Source organism: Cetorhinus maximus, chromosome 10 (assembly GCF_964194155.1).
Source record: "Cetorhinus maximus chromosome 10, sCetMax3.hap1.1, whole genome shotgun sequence".
Classification (NCBI taxonomy): domain Eukaryota; kingdom Metazoa; phylum Chordata; class Chondrichthyes; order Lamniformes; family Cetorhinidae; genus Cetorhinus; species Cetorhinus maximus.
Genome location: NC_135888.1, coordinates 76,927,814 through 76,946,443, shown reverse-complemented (window position 1 = coordinate 76,946,443; position 18,630 = coordinate 76,927,814). Strand labels below are relative to the sequence as shown.

Genomic DNA, 18,630 nt, shown 5'->3' with positions numbered 1-18,630 from the left:
ATAATATAATGATTTTGCATTACATTTTTAGCTACACTTCACTAGTTGGTGACTGGGATAATCTGAATTACTGTGCCCTGAATTGCAACAATAGCTACACTCCAGAAGTATTTCAGTGGCTGTAAAAGCCACTGGGACAGGACAGACCTGAGGTCGTGTCTGGCGCTATAGAAATTGGCCACTCATTGGGACTGCTGCGCCTGCGCGGTCCCCGGCGTCCTTTGTCCCGGAAGTAGATCTGTTGCGGGCTGGCAGCAAGATGGCGGCGCAGCGCGGGCGCTGCTGGTGATTGGCGGCTGCGTCTTCGAGCCGCAAGGGAATATGAGGCAGGTGAGAGTGGCCCGAGGCGTCGGGGTGCAACGCCAACCCCGCTGGGGGGGAACTGCTCTGCAGATCCGGCTGCGACCTTGAACCTGAACGGACGCGGGGAGGGGACAATAATAAGAGAGAACATTAAAAACAGAGTCAGGAGGTTGCTTGGTAAACATGAGTCCGCCCTTCCTCTAGAGAGGTGGCCGTGGAGGGGCTGGACCGGCAGTGGGAAAGCTGCAGCGCCTCAAGGAGGGGGAATGCTGGAACGTTTGCAGCCTCCAGGAAAATTGATGAGCAGAGGAATGTTAGCTACCAGGAAAAAAATAAGCCACATGGAGATTAGAATTTCGAAAATGTGGCCTGATTTATATAGCACTGCCATTAATCTAATTACAGCAGTAACCTTATGGTTAATTGTGTTTTAAAATAATCTAGGTAATAATCATCAAGGACTAACAATCTCTTCCCACTCGACCAAGGCACAAGTTCCACTTTCGTTGGTTCATTCCTATCCGCTGGGGACAATGGTGAAGTATTTCCTCGGTCTGAATGATCTGAAGAGTTCATGGGAACAAGTATTTGCTGCATTCTGGCAGCGCTATCCAAACCCATACAGGTGAGTGTAAATTAATTTTCAGGGTTTATGTATTCATTTGAATTGTGAGAAACAACAGGGACTGGACTAGGAAGTTGGTTGCCACATTTTTTTTTTCATCTTTGGTTTGAGGTTTGAATCGATGACAGACAATTCGATTAAATGGCTCTGCTGGTTGCAATGACCATAAGTGGAGTGAATTTCTCAACACCCTTCCTTTTGTACATGTAACAACGACACCACACTAATTTCACACAAATTGACAGGCAATGGGATGACCCATGTGGAAAATGGAAAAATTCAAATTGGTGCAAACCTCTCTCTAGCAGCCATCCATCTTGTGAGACGATGGTTTGTGCCTAGGTGCTTAAATCGGTGTTCAATGAAACTGGAGTATCCTCTGCAGGGCAGAAGCCAGGTCAAACTCTATGGATACCCTGGGGTGGCCAAATGTCAGGGCACCTCTCTCGACCTCCCTGGTTGTGTCCAAAGAAATGCAGAACGTCATGATTGCTATGGCTTCATTGTAGGAATTGCCAGAAAGATGACATATTTAAGCATCAGTCTGCCTTTATGCTCCATTCCAGATTTTTTTTGTCAGGGCTTACTCCTTTAGCCTTCACTCTCCTGTGGATGTACTAGGCAGTGGAGCTATTCACCCATAACTGGGAGTTTGGTTCATGAGACCAGGGCATATCAACAAGACATTCCACATGTAACACTTGCAGTAAATATTGAAATGTCTCAAGCACTTGAGAATTGATCATCTTTGAAGTGTAGTAATTGTCCTGTGGAAAAACGTAGCAGTTATTCTGCTCTATCAATGTTCCACAATTAATGAAATGAATGATAAGTTAATTATTTTTATGCTATCCAATGAGGAAGGAATGCTAGTCAGTGCTGTTGGTTTAAACAAAATATTTTAACTGCTTTCTTGCCTGGGTGGAATAAAGTTATATTTCTACAATGGTGGTTGTTTGGAGTAATGGAAGGTAAAAGCATTTTGGCAATTTTTAAATGAAAACTGCAGTTTCCTCTACATCACCATTTCAATGTTTCTTCTCCCTCAGCAAGCATGTTCTCACGGAGGATGTCATCCACCGTGAGGTAACTCCTGACAAGGTGATTTCCCGGCGATTACTCACCAAGACAGGCATAGTGCCTCGGTGGGCAGAGAGATTGTTTCCTACTAACGTTGCACACTCAGCCTTCGTTCTAGAAGATTCAGTAGTGGATTTAAAGCACAAAACCTTAACCACGTTGACATGGAACATCAATCATGCACGACTTATGGTATGTCATAGCATTTGAATTTTTAAAAATAAAAGTAGATTTTTCTACACCTAGATTTAGTGCCTCAACAACTGTTCCTTACTGGAATCAGTGGGCTGGTGGATATTTTATATACCTCTTAATGAGGTTGTGGCATTAGATGGTAGGAGGCATAGGAATTCTCTTGGGAAAATGGCTAGTCTTCACATGTTGTCTCGGAGAGCCTGGAGCTTGCTGTGGACAAGTGTAGATATAGACCCCTTGACTAATCATTTACACTTGGGACACTAATACACTAGGGCATCAGGCTATAAGGAGGATTGTTTGACATTTTTAAGTTGAGGTATAATAAAATAACTCTGGTAGTGCTAACTTTTCAACTGGAGCTATCTACTCTAATCCTGTTTCCATGCATTGTTTCATCTTCATTTGAAATGCTTTAATTTCCTTTTCAGATATATTCTCTGACTTATTAGCGACTTACAGTGAAGCATTCCAAATATGACTTCTCATAACTGGTATTGTCATTCTAGGAAATCTTCACTGCACCCTTTCCATAGCTTTAATATCCTTTTGTAATAGTGCACCCAGAGCAGCATTCAGTACTCCAATTGGAGCCTAGCCAGCGTCTTTTACCTGGACTGCGGTATCTTTAGAATTACTTGAGAACCAGCCAGCATCAAATATTTCTGTTCACAAAGATTGTTCGTAATGAACTTTAAGCGAGCAATGTCATGTTTCAGTTTCTGAGCTTGCTTCAAAACTTCTGTTACTTTAAACATAACACCCCTGTTTATGATACAGCCGATGGTAAGGGCTGAACTGTTTAAATCCCAAAGAGAAACTTGAACAACTGTCATAACCTATATTTTCAATTGGTATTTTTGAGATGTAGCTCTGAATTCCGGAATAAGACCACCGAGCTGCAAAAGGTTTTTTATAAAACTAAATCAAACATTGGTTAATTTAACAAATTAAACACATACACATGTCTACAAATTACTACCACAATAACTTTAAACAAATCCTCAAATTAATCGCTCCCAGGTAAATCTTCACCAAGGCAATAGTAATCCACAGACTTTAAACAGACACTAGGCAAAGCACATTTAATCTTAGAATTCAAAATGAGGTTCCTTTCAATTTGGTTCCTTTGCAGACACAGTTGTAGGAAATAGAAAAAGAAAAATCTATATAAATTATTGGAAAAAAGGGGGATCAGAAAGGAAACTCTCTCCTCCATCCCCACCCCCTTTCCAAAACCCCTTTTTTCCAATAATTTATATAGATTTTACTTTTCCCACCTATTTCCATCATTTTTAAATGTATTTCCATCCATTGTTTTATCTCTACCTTTTAGCCTATTTCGATCCCTTCCCCCCACCTCACCCCCACTAGGGCTATCTGTACTTTGCTCATCCTGCTTTCTACCCTTAATGTCACCTGTTAACACATTCCTTAGATAATATCAACACATTCCTTAGATAATATCACCACCTTCAACACCTCTTTGTTCTTTTGTCTATGACATCTTTTGGCTATCTCCACCTATCACTGGCCCTCTATCCAGCTCTACTTGTCCCACCCCTCCTTAAACCAGCTTATATTTCACCTCTTTTCTATTTTTCCTTAGTTCTGTTGAAGAGTCATTCGGACTCGAAACGTTAACTGTATTCCTCTCCGCAGATGCTGTCAGACCTGCTGAGTTCTTCCAGGTATTTTTATTTTTGTAGGTTTACATACTTGTTAGATCTTAAATGCCTCTGACTTACACACACAAACTCCTTTCTGTTTATACCTAGCTTCCCCATTGAATGTAATTTTTCCATTGAATCACTAGGTTTTTTAATTTTACCTCTCCTAACAGTAAACCCTTTCATTCCGCCAATTTTATTAATAATATAAACACTTTGGTGTCTCCCAGCTAGGTGCAAGATTTTACTCCCACTCTTGAATAGTTTATTCAACAAATGCAAATTTTCGCTTTAACTTTTAACTTTGTTACGTTTATCCAATTAATATATCATAACTACTATACATCAAAGCACCCAGACTAGCTGGCTTTAATCCAATTAAGACACACACATAGACACCACTAAACTCTATTTTAAAAAATAGTTTCCAGTAACATTATAGACGTTAATATCTTCATGACACCTTTCTGTTCTCCAGTATTCCTCACTAGCCTCCACAGCTCCATCTTACATAAATCCTAACTTGTCCAATTATCCGCTACTTGCATCTGTCCTTCATTGTGTTCTGTTTCCCAATTGTGCCTGTTTTTGTCAACCTCTACCGGTTCCCTGTCTGTCGAATTAAATTCCTTGACATTTAGAAGCCAGTTTACATCCTTTACCCATGTATCTTCTTTTTAATCCCGTCCTCCTTGTGCTCCACCTTCAATGATGCACCATTCAGCTGTCTTGGCCACACATCCTGGAACCTTCCTCAAATCTTCTCTTTTTTTTCTCTTGTTCAAAAGCCTATGCAAAGCCTGTCCCTGATCAAATCTTTGGCCATCTCTTTTATACCCTGTCACGCTCATTGTCACCTATATGAAGCAATTTGGAGCACTTTCCTGTTAAAAATGCCATATTATTGCAAGTTGTTGCATCTTTCAAAGACATACAGCTACTAGTACTTTTTGTTACATATGCAACACAGTATCAAAATGTAATGCCTCACATTTACCTATGCTGAAATTCATTTGCCAGTTTTATGCACATTTTGCAAGTTTATTAATGTCTTGTATTTTGTTGTTGTCCTCTTTAGTGTTGACTATCCCTCACAACTTGATATCTTAAATTTAATAATTGTGTTTAAGATTCCAAATTTTAAATTATTAATAGAAATTGTGAGCAACGATCTTTGTGGAACTTCATTTTCCACCTTCTGCCACGCTGATTAGCTACCCTGTACCACTACTATCTGGTTCCTATCAATTGGCTAGCTATCCATTCTGCTACTTGTCCCTGGACTCACTGTGCTCTGACCTTATTCATTAGCCTATTATGTCATACCTTATCAAAGGCCTTTTGGAAATCTGGATAAATTCCATCTAATTTATCCTTGTCTACTCTTTCTGTTACTGATTCAAAGAGATCAGTGGGGTTGGCAAAGCAAGACTTTCCTTTTTGAAATGCATGCTGACTATTATATTTTTGCTTCCTGATTTTCTGTCATCTTCTTTCATAGGTATTCATTGTGTTTTCTGCTACTGATAAGCTAACTGGTCTGTAGTCCCCTGGACATATTAAATATAGATATAATGTTAGAGGAGTGGCATTAAACCATTCTCTAATAAAGTATTAAATATGTGTTCTGGTGCCTTTGCTATTTGTTCTCTAGATTCTTCTAGAATGCAGAGATGCAATCTGTCCATACCATGGGTTTTTCTTCTTAGTTTGATTGGTTTATTTAATATCTCTTCCCTTTTTATTTAAAACATGGTTATATCATTTCTAAGCTCGACTTCCAGTGTCATGCCCATTTGATCCGCCTCCCTGTTGTTACAAGTGTGATGTTTATGTGATTATTATGTTTGAGAACTGTATCTTTTGGCTTATAAGATTATCATAGTTTAGAACTATATTGTAAATGTAGGTTAAATGAATGGAATCATCTGACCAATACTGGAGTCTGTCTGACAGTAAATCTGGGTGCTTTAGTTGTTAAATCAAAAGGAAAGTTACATTGTGTTATTGAAAGGGAGGTGCCAAATCTTAACACCTGGGGACAATGACAGTTGTTTCTAAGTCCACAGTAAGGAGACCCTAAGACTCCTAAAACCTAAAAAAGATGTTATCAGTATCAAGTCGTAAATAGTTGTGATGCGACGTGTACTTTGTTTTTTGATTGAAAATCAGTGATGGTTAGAGAGAACTGATTAACATTTCTACTTGGATATGGGGCTAATGTGTTCCTTGTTGCCATGGATTACAAGGTAAAGGGAGCCAATCTGACATCAGAAAACAGGCTTCCCTTTAAACCTAGAGATATCACAGACAGAAGGGCTTTGCAGTTTTTGGTCTTGAGTGATCTGCAGCTGATTGGAAGGTCAGAGAGCAAGAAGGTGGATGTTGGCCAGGCCTGCACCTTGAGCAGAGAAAATGCTGACTCCATTATTCACCACGCAGAATGCAGATGGGAGCTCACACCTAGTTTGTGAGAAGTTAAAACAAGGTGAGAGGGTTCACCTAGATGAAGCTAAAGGGAGAATCCCCAAGGAAAACTCTCATGGTGGATGATAGTATTGGGAAAGGAAAAGAACAGAAATAAACCCTTGGAAGCTGCAAAACTCTTTAGATTGGTTCAAGGAGATTGGAAGTATACTTAAGAGACTGAGTAATGTAACAAAATTGGGGTTTTCAATTGTAATTAAAAATAGGAAGTGGCAGACTCTGGTAGTTTAAAGTATAAGTTGCCTATGACGTTAATAGTGTTTAATTAATAGAGTTTTATCTTTAGTATTGATAAAGGAAAAATTATTTTGAAACGTGAAATCTTGACATGTCATCCTTTCAGCTAATAATCGGAAGTTGGAATTTTTCTTGAAATCATTATCGACCTCCACAGAAATCGTAACACTGGTAATACTGAAGTAAGAAAAATTCCTGCCATTTCACTAATGCCTGTAAACTTTTTTTGTTACAACTGTACCAGTTGCTGGTGAGACCACAAGTAGAGTAATGCATACTGCGTACACTTTGGTCTCCTTATTTAAGGAGGGATATACTTGGATTGGAGACAATTCATAGAAGGTTCAATAGGTTGATTCCTGGAATGAAGGGGTTGTCATATGAAGAAAGCAGGTTTAGCCTACACTTATTGAAATTTAGAAGACTTAGAGGTGATATTACTGAAACATAAGATCCTGAGAAGGCATGAGAGGGTAGATGCTGATAGGATGTTTCCACTTGTGGAGGAATCTATTCTAGAGGCCATAGTTTCAGAATAAGGGTTGCCCATTTATGATGGAGATGAGGAGGAATTTATTTCCAGAGGTCGTGAATATTTGGAATTCTCTACCCCAGAGAGCTGTGGAGGCTGGATCATTGAATATATTCAAAGCTGAAATAGGTTTTTGAACAATAGGGAAATGAAGAATGAAGGGTTATAGGAACAGGCAGGAAAGCGGAGTGGAGGCCAAGATCAGATCAGCCATGATCTTATTGAATGGTGGGGTAGGCTTGAGGGCCTACTCTTATTTTTTTATGTTTTTATGATTACATGAGACAGGGTTATTAGAAACATACTGTCTTCAGTGATTAAAAAGTATTGCTTGAGGGGACATATAATATTAATTGGAAAAGATTTTGGATAGAGAGTAATAAAGCTTTTTTCGCACTGTCATGAAGCTATTAATGTATATAATATTATTGGAAAATATTTTTCTTTTAAAATAGAGATTTAGTCTGTGGGTGTGTCTTAATTTGATTAAAGCCAGCTAGTCTGGGTGCTTTGATGTGTACTAGTTTTGACATGTAAGAGAGATAGTGTATTTGCATTTTGTAAATAAGTGTATTTGCATTTTGTAAATAGAGCATTCAAGAAGTGGGGTGAAAACTGACACCTACCTAGCAGATACCAAGCAATATGTTTGTTTTACTAATAAAATTGGTACTGTGAAAGGGGTTTTATTGTTAGAAGAGACTAGTGATACAATGAGAATTTACATTCAATGGGCGGTGGTAGGTATAACTTCAGTTTTCAGGTGTGCAGAGCAGAGGCAATGTGAGATCAAAAGGCAACTGTAAGCCTCCAACTGTCTCCACAGGAACCAAAGTGATAAGACCCTCATTTTGAATTCGGAAGGTGAAAATGCTTTGCCTGGTGTTTGGTTAAGTCTGAGTTGCTGTTGCCTTAATGGAGATTAGTTTGGGAATTTGTTAAAAGTTCTGATAGTAGTAATTTGTAGCCATTTGTATATACATTTTAACCTTTGTAAATTAATAAAATGTTTCATTTAGTTTAATGTAAAACCTCGAGAACTGGTGGTCTGATTCCTGAATTTAGAGTCGCATCTCAAACATACCACTTAAAGTTATAGGTTATGACAGTTGTTTAAAGTTTCCCTCTGGGATTTTTCAATAACTCAGCTGCACCACTGCATCGGTCATAACAGCACGGGCTTGTGAAGCTGTGGAATGCAGTTCTGGATTTAGAGTCCATGTCAACAATTAAGAATTGATTCAATAGGTGGTTGAAAGAAAGGCAAATATAGGCATGTGGGAGCAGGGCAGGCACCTAGGATTTGGATTACTGCTTGTGGAGGAGAAATGGCAACACTGTAAAGGACAAATTGTCTGTTTCTGTGTTTAATTTCTATGTAATTCCATGTATGACATCAGGAAAATTCAAGAATGAATTGTGGAAAGATAATTTGGCCCATCAAGCCTGCTCTCCAAATTAAGATAGAGATGAGTTTGGGTCATTTGTCCATTTGTTTTGCCAAAATCGGTAACAGAATATTTTCAAGTTTATACAATCTGACTTCCATTTATTGGTGTCTTTTGCCCAGTGCAGGTGGAAAGTGGTGAAAGCTATTTATCCATATGAAAGATGATGGCAGTGTTCTAACGTTCCTCAGCCACTAATGTCCATGTATGTTTGTGTGTTTTATCTTGTATCAGGTAGTACAAGAGTGTTGTGTATATGGCATACATCCTGAAAATAAAAACTGGACTCAAATCAAACGGGAGGCTTGGATTTCTTCAAACTTGTACGGCTTCTCGTTAGCTATTCAGGTTGGTGCAGAGGTTTCGGTTTTCATTTAATTTCCATAAATGATTGCTTCTGCTTCATTGTGAGTTAAAAAAGGAATTGTGCTGCAGGCCTTGTTCTTTGCTCAAAAATCACATTATGATATAGTTTCACTTGCATATCAACCAGCTTTGCACTTCAAATTCATCCACTGTGAAGTTTTCTTTCTTCGTTCATGGGATGTGGGTGTTGCTGGCTAAGCTAGCATTTTTATTGCCCATCCCTAATTGCCCTTTAGAAGGTGGTGGTAGTGAGCCACCTTCTTGAACCGCTGCCATCCATCTGTGCTAGGAACATCCACAGTGCTGTTTGGGAGGGAGTTCTATGATTTTGACCCAGTCCAGTGACAGTGAAGGAACGACAATATAGTTCCATGTCAGGGTGGTGTGGCTTGGAGGGGGCAGGTGATGGTGCTCCTGTGCATCTGCTGCCCTTGACCTTCTAGGTGGTAGAGGCCGTGGGCCTGGAAGGTGCTGTTGAAGGAGCCTTGTACACACTGCTGCCACTGTGCGTTGGTGGTGGAGGGAGTGGATGTTGGAGTTGGTGGATGGGGTGCCAATCAAGTAGACTGCTTTTCCCTGGATGATGTCAAGCTTCTTGAGTGTCGATGCAGCTGCACTCATCCAGGCAAGTAGAGAATATTCCATTATACTCCTGACTTGTGCCTTGTAGATGACTGTCACGAGATTATAATATTTTTCGTAATATTATTGTAGGCTTATGGGTGTGAGTGTTGATGGTTTTCTCTGTGTGACTGATTTAATTGAATTAGTCAGATAGACTGCAAGGTGGAAATTATCTAAAGGGTTAGGTGTAAAAAAAGGTATTTGAAATGCTAATGAATGTGCTGGAGTCCGAGTCAGTAGATAAGATGTGAATGAAATTTCCATTTTAAGATAAGTGAGGAGTTGTTTGATTTAGGATGTTTACAACTAACAAGATAAATAGGGCAAGGTTATGATCTTTAATTTTCACAAAAGGAAACAGGCCATATTGACAATATGAAAGATTTTTATATTATGGGAAAAGTAAATTTCCAAAGACATGTAGAACAATGGGATTTTACATATTAAAGAGAGATAAACATATATAAAGGATGGAAGGCTATGTAGGGTGTGATCATGTAATATTTTGAAAGGTACACTGTGTAAAGCAGCCTTGGGGAAAAGCCTCTAGTCACTTTTGCAGAAGCCTGCTGTGTTCAATAACTAAAGTTGTGTTAAAAGCCTTTGGAGTTCCACTGTCGAGTGGGTGTTGTGGTAACCTTGCTGGCTTGCTTATTTAAATTCAAAATCTATTTTGGACTGTTGCATTAAAGGGGGTGTATAGTTGGGAATCAGGTTAATTAGGAATTTTGGGGATTTGTTATAATAAGTAACTGTAAGTATGTGTTTGGATTCTTTTGTTCTTAAATGTTTTAATTTATTTGTTTTAAAATCTCAAGTTGTTAGTGGACTTGTTATTTCAGAATTCAGTGCACAAATCTTCTCATAATAAGTACAAATTGCAAAACCATTGTGATCGCAAGGCCAAGTTTCCCTTGTGGATTTGGTCCACCTAGCACATATCACCTGCTATATCATTACATGGCAGGCAGACTTTGGGGAGTCAGGAGGTGAGTTTCTTGCTGCAGAATTCCCAGTTTCTAACCTGCTGACAGTGTTTACATGGCTGGTCCAGTTCAGTTTCTGGTCAATGGTAACCCCCAGGATGTTGATAGTGGGGTATTCAGAGATGGTAATGCCATAAAATGTCAAGGGGAGATGGTTGGATTCTCTCTTGTTGGAGATAGTCATTGACTGGCACTTGTGTAGCACAAATGTTACTTGCCACTTATCAGCCCAAGCCTAAATGTTGTCCAGATCCTGCTGCACATGGGCATGGACTGCTTCAGTATTTGAGGAGTCGCAAATGGTGCTGAACATTGTGCAATCATCATCGAACATCCCCAATTCTGACCTTATGATGCAGGGAAGGTCATTGATGAAGCTGCCAAGATGGTTGAGCCTTGGACACTACCCTGAGGAACTCCTGCAGTGATGTCCTGGAACTGAGATGATTGATCTCCAATAACCACAACCATCTTCCTTTGTGCTAGATATGACTCCAACCAGCGGAGAGTTTTCCCCCTGATTCCTATTGACTCCAGTTTTGCTAGGGCTCCTTGATGCCACACTTGGTAAAACGCAACCTTGATGTCAAGGGCATTCACTCTCACCTCAGGAGCTTAGGTCTTTTTACCATGTTTGAACTAAATAGTAAACGATTTGAGAGAACTATAAATGCAAATATTTTGTTTTGCACTATATGCTGGTTGTAAGGCTTCTAATTCACACTCAGTTCCCATCTGAATTTGTGGACAATTTTTACTCTTTACTTGTCTTAACACCAGCATCAAGCATTTCTAAGGCATGTAAAGTGTCAAAAGTTCCTTAAACTGAAGTTTCTCACTTTGAGTGCAAAGCATCCACCAAGAAAACATTGAATTAAATATTTATTGTAGAGTTGTTCTCTGCAAGGGTGTCATTGTTCTTTTTCTTTTGCATTCTTCAGGAGTGCGGCCTTGCCAGCTTTAAGAGTAGCATAACCAAGACTATAAAAGGTTTTGAGTACGTTCTGGCTGGAATGCAAGGTATGTGTATAACTGAGATGCATTTATTTATTTTACTATGATCATAAACTGAGCTGAACCAAAATAATGCTGATTTCAAAATACTTAATTATACCGAAGGAAACAGTACTGTTCCAACTGGTGGCCTACTGGAATCTATAGTTTCTAATCTGGCTATACAAGGAACTATAGCTAGGCACAATCAGATAGATACAGTCTGAGTCATGCAATATCTATGTAAATAATATCTAGTTGGATTGAATAGAAGTCAGATGATAGATCAGCATTATTATCCATTTATATGCCCTGAGTACTTGACTGATGATCAACTTACTGTAGCAAAATCGGAATTTTTCCCAAGAGAATTGGTGCTGGATTAGGAAGTTTTGTCAGCTATTTTAATCTTTTGTGTCAATAAATTACAATGAACAAAGAACAAAGAAAAGTACAGCACTGGAACAGGCCCTTCAGCCCTCCAAGCCTGCGCTGATCATGTTGCCCGTCAACTAAAACATTTTGCACTTCCGGGGTCCGTATCCCTCTATTCCCATCCTATTCATGTATTTGTCAAGCTGCCTCTTAAACACCACTATTGTGCCTGCTTCCACCACCTCCTCTGGCAGCGAATTCCAGACACTCACTACCCTCTGCGTAAAAAAGTTGCACCGCACATCTCCTCTATAGTTTTCTCCTCACCTTAAATCTATGTCACCTAGTAATTGACTCTTCCACCCTGGGAAAAAGCTTCTGACTATCTACTCTGTCCACGCCACTCATAATTTTGTAAACTTCTATCAAGTCGCCCCTCAATCTCCGTCGCTCTAGTGAGAACAGTCCAAGTTTCTCCAACCTCTCCTCATAGCTAATAACCTCCAGACCAGGCAGCATCCTGGTAAACCTCCTCTGCACCTTCTCCAACGTCTCCATATCCTTCTGGTAATGTGGCGACCAGAATTGCATGCAATATTCCAAGTGTGGCCTAATCAAGGTTCTATACAGCTGCAGCATGACTTCCCAGCTTTTATACTCAATACCCCTGCCAATGAAGGCAAGCATGCCATATGCCTTCCTGACTACCTTATCCACCTGCGTTGCCACTTTCAGTGACCTGTGGGCCTGTACGCCCAGATCCCTCTGCCTGTCGATGCACTTAAGGGTTCTGCCATTTTCTGTATAATTCCTGCCTGTATTAGACCTTCCAAAATGCATTACCTCGCATTTGTCCGGATTAAACTCCATCTGCCATTTCTCCGCCCAAGTCTCCAACCGATCTATATCCCGTTGTATCCTTTGACAATCCTCTTCACTATCTGCAACTCCTCCAACCTTAGTGTCGACTGCAAACTTACTAATTAGCCCAGTAACATTTTCCTCCAAATCATTTATGTATACTACAAACAGCAACGGTCCCAGCGCTGATCCCTGCGGAACTCCACTAGTCACAGCTCTCCATTCAGAAAAGCACCCTTCCACTGCTACCCTCTGTCTTCTATGACCAAGCCAATTCTGTATCCATCTTGCCAGCTCACCAGCTCACTTCCCGTGCGACTTTACCTTCTGTACCAGTCTGCCATGGGGGACCTTGTCAAAGGCCTTACTGAAATCCATGTATATAACATCCACTGCCCTTCCATCGTCGATCATCTTTGTCACTTCCTCGAAAAACTCGATCAAGTTAGTGAGACACGACCTCCCCTTCACAAAACCATGCTGACTCTCACTAATACGCCCATTTGTTTCCAAATGGTAGTAAATCCTATCACGAAGAATCTTCTCCAATAATTTCCCTACCACTGACGTAAGGCTCACCGGCCTGTAATTTCCTGGATTATCCCTGCTACCCTTCTTAAACAATGGAACAACATTGGCCATTCACCAGTCCTCTGGGACCTCACTCGTAGCCAGTGAGGATACAAAGATTTCTGTCAAGGCCCCAGCAATCTCCTCCCTTGCCTCCCTCAGTACTCTGGGGTAGATCCCATCGGGCCCTGGGGACTTATCCACCTTAATATTCTTCAAGACGCCTAACACCTCTTTTTTGATCTCAACATGATCCAGGCTATCTACACACTCTTCCCTAGACAAATCAACCGCTAAGTCCTTCTCTTTGGTGAATACTGATGAGAAGTATTCATTTAGTATCTCTCCCATTTCTTCTGGCTCCACACACAGATTCCCACCTCTGTCCCTGAGTGGGCCTACCCTTTCCCTGGCTACCCTCTTGCTTTTTACATATGTATAAAAGGCCTTGGGATTTTCCTTAATCCTGGTTGCCAGTGACTTTTCATGTCCCCTTGTAGCCCTCCTGACTCCTTACTTAAGTTTCTTCCTACTTTCTTTATATTCTCCACAGGCTTCATCTGTTCCCAGCCTTCTAGCCCTTACGAATGTTTCCCTTTTCTTTTTGACTAATCTCACAATATCCTTCGTTATCCAACGTTCCTGAAACTTGCCATGCTTATCCTTCATCCTAGCAGGAACATGCTGGTCCTGAATTCTTATCAACTGACGTTTGAAGCCCCCCCACATGTCAGTTATTGATTTGCCCTCAAACATCCGCCTCCAGTCTAGATTCCTCAGTTCCTGCCTAATATTGTTATAATTAGCCTTCCCCCAATTAAGCACCTTAACCCGAGGACTCCTGTTATCCTTATCCACCAGTACCTTGAAACTTACTGAATTATGGTCACTTTTCCCGAAATGCTCCCCTACTGAAACTTCGACCACCTGGCCGGGTTCATTCCCTAATACCAGATCCAGTATTGCCCCTTCCCTAGTTGGACTATCTACATATTGTCTCAGGAAACCCTCCTGGATGCACCTTACAAATTCTGCACCATCCAAACCCCTAGAACTAAGTGATTCCCAGTCAATATAGGGAAAGTTAAAATCACCCACCACAACAACCCTATTGCTTTTACATCTTTTGCCATCAATGCCATATCTTATCTCCTTGCCCCTTGTAGGTGAGTTGGAACTTAAATATTCTTTATTCAGTTTATACCACATTCCAATAGTTATGTTAAACGCAACTAAGGGAATAAGATATATACTCCTATTTAAGACTTTTTATGAAGGGACTCCTTTGTTGAGACCTGCCCATTTTATGTATCTTCAGAATTTTGTTGTGAAGACAAATGATGGATCATTCATGGTAAGGTGATAAGCCACAGTCTGCGGTGTTAATAATAAAAACAGAATGCTGGAAATACTCAGCAGGTCAGGCAGCATCTGTGAAGAGAGAAACGGAGTTAACATTTCAGTTTGTTGACCTATCATCAGAACTGGGAAACATTAGAAATGTAATAGATTGAAAGGGAGGAAGATGGGGAAAAAGAACGAAATAGAAGGTCAATGATGGGATGGAAGACAGGAGAGATTAAGTGGCAAAAGAGTTGGTGGTGCAAGGCCTAAGGGAGTGGTAATGAGACAACTAAAGAAACAAGAGATATGTTTAGAGGAAGAATGAATGGCAGGTTGATGAACAAAAGCAAAAACAATAGAAAAAGAAAACAAAATGGGGGCAGAGATTGCATCCTGAAATTGTTAAACTCAATGTTGGAAGGATGTAAAGTGCCTAATTGAAAAATTAGGTGCTGTTTCGCGACTATGGTCGAACACTGCAGGGGGCCAAGAACAGAGCAGTCAACATGAGAGCTGTTTTATTTCACAGCACGTGAATGTACAGTGCAACAGTCAAGATCAGAGTCCTGTAATTCAATCAGTACAATTTGTCTTTGTGTAAGTATACAAAAATAATGAACATGATGTAGTTTTGCACATTAGTGGGTTGTTTTGCTTGATTTAAATAGCTCTTAATCACCCTCCTACATTGCCTGAGCCTTGATAAAGCTTTCCCTTATACCTCTTAAAATCTGATGCTTTTTACTTTTATCGTGGTGCTCAGCCAGAAGAGAAAGGCCTTTCAAATTACCCCAGCTGAATGCCAGGAACCAGTGACTCTCCAGCACAATGTGTGTGAGATGCAAAGCAATTTCTGAGCCAGAGAAATTAGTTGCTTATCATTTTATTATCTTTGGGAAAGCACTGTTAAAGCTTGGAGTGTTAGTATTTTAATCACTGTCAGTCTCTGACTTTCTTTTTAAACTTGGGGCTGGTTGTATGCTTTGGTTTTAAACCTAACATTTAAAATTAACTTTTTTAAAATAAATCCTTCTTGTAGAAAAAGTCAAAATCTTGAAATATACCACTTTCAGTTAAATTTTGCTCCAATGACTAATAAATGGTTAAAGATAACAAAACAAAATGATTTTTTGTTTCCCAGGCTGCATATAATGATCAATTTTAAAGCACAAAACACAGGAGCCAGACAGACTGAAAGATCCTTGAATTTCAACATTTATAACATTCATGCTTGTACGGTAATTCTCCTTTAACAGCATATTTAGCCTACAGTTTTAGCCATGGTTACTTAAGATCATATTTACATCTTTGAGGCTGAGGCCCATAGGTACCCCTTTCTAAGATGATAGTTATAACTATAATTATAACTCTGACTGTTTAATATTTTAGAAGGAATTGTGAGGGTGAAACCCTTGCTTCAACATTGGGGGAGAAAAACGGCTGGATATTGTACCAGCTTTTTATAATAGCTTGGCGTTTTGTAATATTTGATCAACGAATTTTGCTGCAGAATGGTTTTCTAATGGTCTGCATAGTTGTAGAGATGCCCCAGCTGACTAGAATGTGTCTTCTTTCCCATTGCTCCAGGTGAAACACCTACGAAGACATTAAGAGAGACAGCTAAAGAAGCAACCGAGAAGGCTAAAGAAACAGCCCTGGCAGCAAAAGAGAAAGCAAAGGATCTGGCCAGCAAAGCAGGACCGCAGAAGAAACAGCATTATGTCTGAGACCTCTGCTTTCACCCTTCCACCTGGGAGATCTGTCTACTGTGTCTGTACTTGATAAAACTTTTATACAACACAATGATGTGAAATGTGTGCACCATAACACAAAGCTGAAATAGTGCTGGCTTCTGCCATGCAGAGCAGTCAAATATGACCAATAACCTTTAAACATAATTTCATTCAATATCAAATTTTCCAGAAATTTGGTAAAGCATCATTATTACAATCCTACAGATTAAATAGTGAATTCTATGGAAGCTGCCAACAGAATCAATGTTAAGTATAATGAGCAATGAATTAACAAAGGAATTGGTAATAAATGCTGGCCTTGCCAGTGGTGCCCACATCCCAAGAAGAAATGAAAAAAAAAATGCTTCTGTCCCCGGATAAACTCATCAAGCTGTTCTGTTTGCAGAATGTTATTTTAAGGACATGTGGACAAATTGCGAGAAGGAAATATAGTGAACAGTGTGAACCTTGGTAGAGAAAATGGCCCTGCTTTCTTCTTCCTTTGTAACTTAGACTGTTGTTGAAAGACCTTTCTTCATTGCTGTGTGGGATTGCAATGTGACAGAAGTAGAGCTCTGATCATTGAAAACAAAAACAGCTGCTTCTCTGCAGGGAATTCAGAGAAAGTAGGGTAGGTTGCAAAACAGCCAAGGTTGTCCTTGTGCACCACATGGATTACAAGTTATCTTGTGGGGTGCAGGGGAGACAAGAAAAGACAATGAAAATAGATCATGTACTTGAAATATCTGGTTAATCTTATTTGAAACTGCTGGATTATCTAAAAATAATTTTTTCAAGACAGGTTAGGGACTCAGGAATGGAAATGCAGTAAAAGACCACCTATATTTAGAAACCACCCTAAGCTCTGCCCCTGTGATGAGTTAGATTGGTACCTGTATTAGGTGACCGTTTGAACTCTTATCACCAAGTTGATCATAATTGATTTGTTCCACATCACCTGTTTGGGATGGGGCAATCATGCAGAGACAGATTCATTGTTGATTGTCTATGCAACTACGAATCAAACAGTCCATTATGTTCAATGTCATGTAACGCCCCATAAAATAATAGTGGAGGTTCTCAGTTCATTTTGGGACCAATACTTTCTATTTAATTTTAACCCTTTTTGTGTCTTCTTTGTGTCTTTCCACATGAATGCTGTCTTCCTTGCGCCAGAAGGTAGACATTTGATTTTAATATTTCCATGTGTCATCTTTAGAAGTGTATCAGGACAGACCTTGATTCAGTTCTTTAACAATCTACAAAACTCAAGTTAAATACATGGAGCTAACATGTACCCAGTGAATATAAAGTATTAATCAGATGGGAATCATGGCATTTACTACCTAAAAATATAACTTAGTCAGGTGAGCAATATTTTGGCCCAAATTTTGCAATTGTAATGATGGCAAAATTACCTGTGTTCACTGTCGTTATAACTGAAACTGATAGCAATTTGCAACATCTGCAATGGAAATACTGAAGCTGCTGTCAGTGATCCTGCTCCTCCGTATGGTGTGCTCTTGAAGTCCTTGCAGATGGAAATCATTAGAATTGACATGAATTTCCACTTTTATGCTTTTAGTCACGCTGTAAAAACATTGTAAAGTTATACCTTGTTGAAAGGTGTAACCAGGTTTTTAAACAGCATACTAAGTCATAATTAATCCTGAAAAATCTCTCTCGACTTGTAAATCTAATTTTAATTTCTGGTATGCCAAATATGTCTCAAAAATAATTCCATAGATTTTTTAAAAAGTTAAGTTTTATATTTCAGTTTCTACCATAATCCCAATCTATCTTCACGCTCTATAAAATGATTAAAGGGGAAGGATAATCAGTGCTTTGTACTTCCGCTTTCCTGTCTGTGAAAATTCTTCAGTGTAATTGGCTGCATAGCCTGCTTGATGACATCATTGCTGAACATCGGAAATTCGCGTACAGGTGACGAGAGAATTAGATTAACATTGGGAATGTTGAAATTCACGCCAGATATCACTAAAGCGTTGTGGACATCTTTCTTTAAAGTCAATGGCAAATGCTATAACTATCCTACTGACTGCAAAATCTGGGTCTTTCTGCATGGTGGCATGATGTTAACAGCACAGCAGCATTGTCTGCTCACCAATTGGGGGTGGGGGGAGGAAATGTTGTTTGGTATTTTCTTCAGGTGAGCTTTGACTTCAAGACTGTTATTGTAA

At 39.7% G+C, this 18,630-nt stretch overlaps 1 protein-coding gene across 3 annotated transcripts; it reads left to right on the top strand.

The window, feature by feature from the left end:
* The first annotated feature begins 241 nt into the window (after window positions 1-241).
* Window positions 242-18,179, top strand: prelid1a (PRELI domain containing 1a). Of its 3 annotated transcripts, XM_078550627.1 has the most exons (6): window positions 242-330; window positions 748-928; window positions 1,978-2,200; window positions 8,812-8,925; window positions 11,495-11,573; window positions 16,284-18,179. In XM_078550627.1, exons 2-6 carry the CDS (start codon window positions 837-839, stop codon window positions 16,421-16,423), a joined length of 648 nt encoding a protein of 215 aa, XP_078406753.1. In that variant the 5' UTR covers window positions 242-330; window positions 748-836; the 3' UTR covers window positions 16,424-18,179. The 3 variants fall into 3 exon arrangements, with proteins under 3 accessions (XP_078406753.1, XP_078406755.1, XP_078406754.1); XM_078550629.1 differs by lacking the exon at window positions 242-330 and having other exon boundaries at window positions 508-928; window positions 1,978-2,014; XM_078550628.1 differs by lacking the exons at window positions 242-330; window positions 8,812-8,925 and having other exon boundaries at window positions 508-928.
* The last annotated feature ends 451 nt before the right edge of the window (window positions 18,180-18,630 follow it).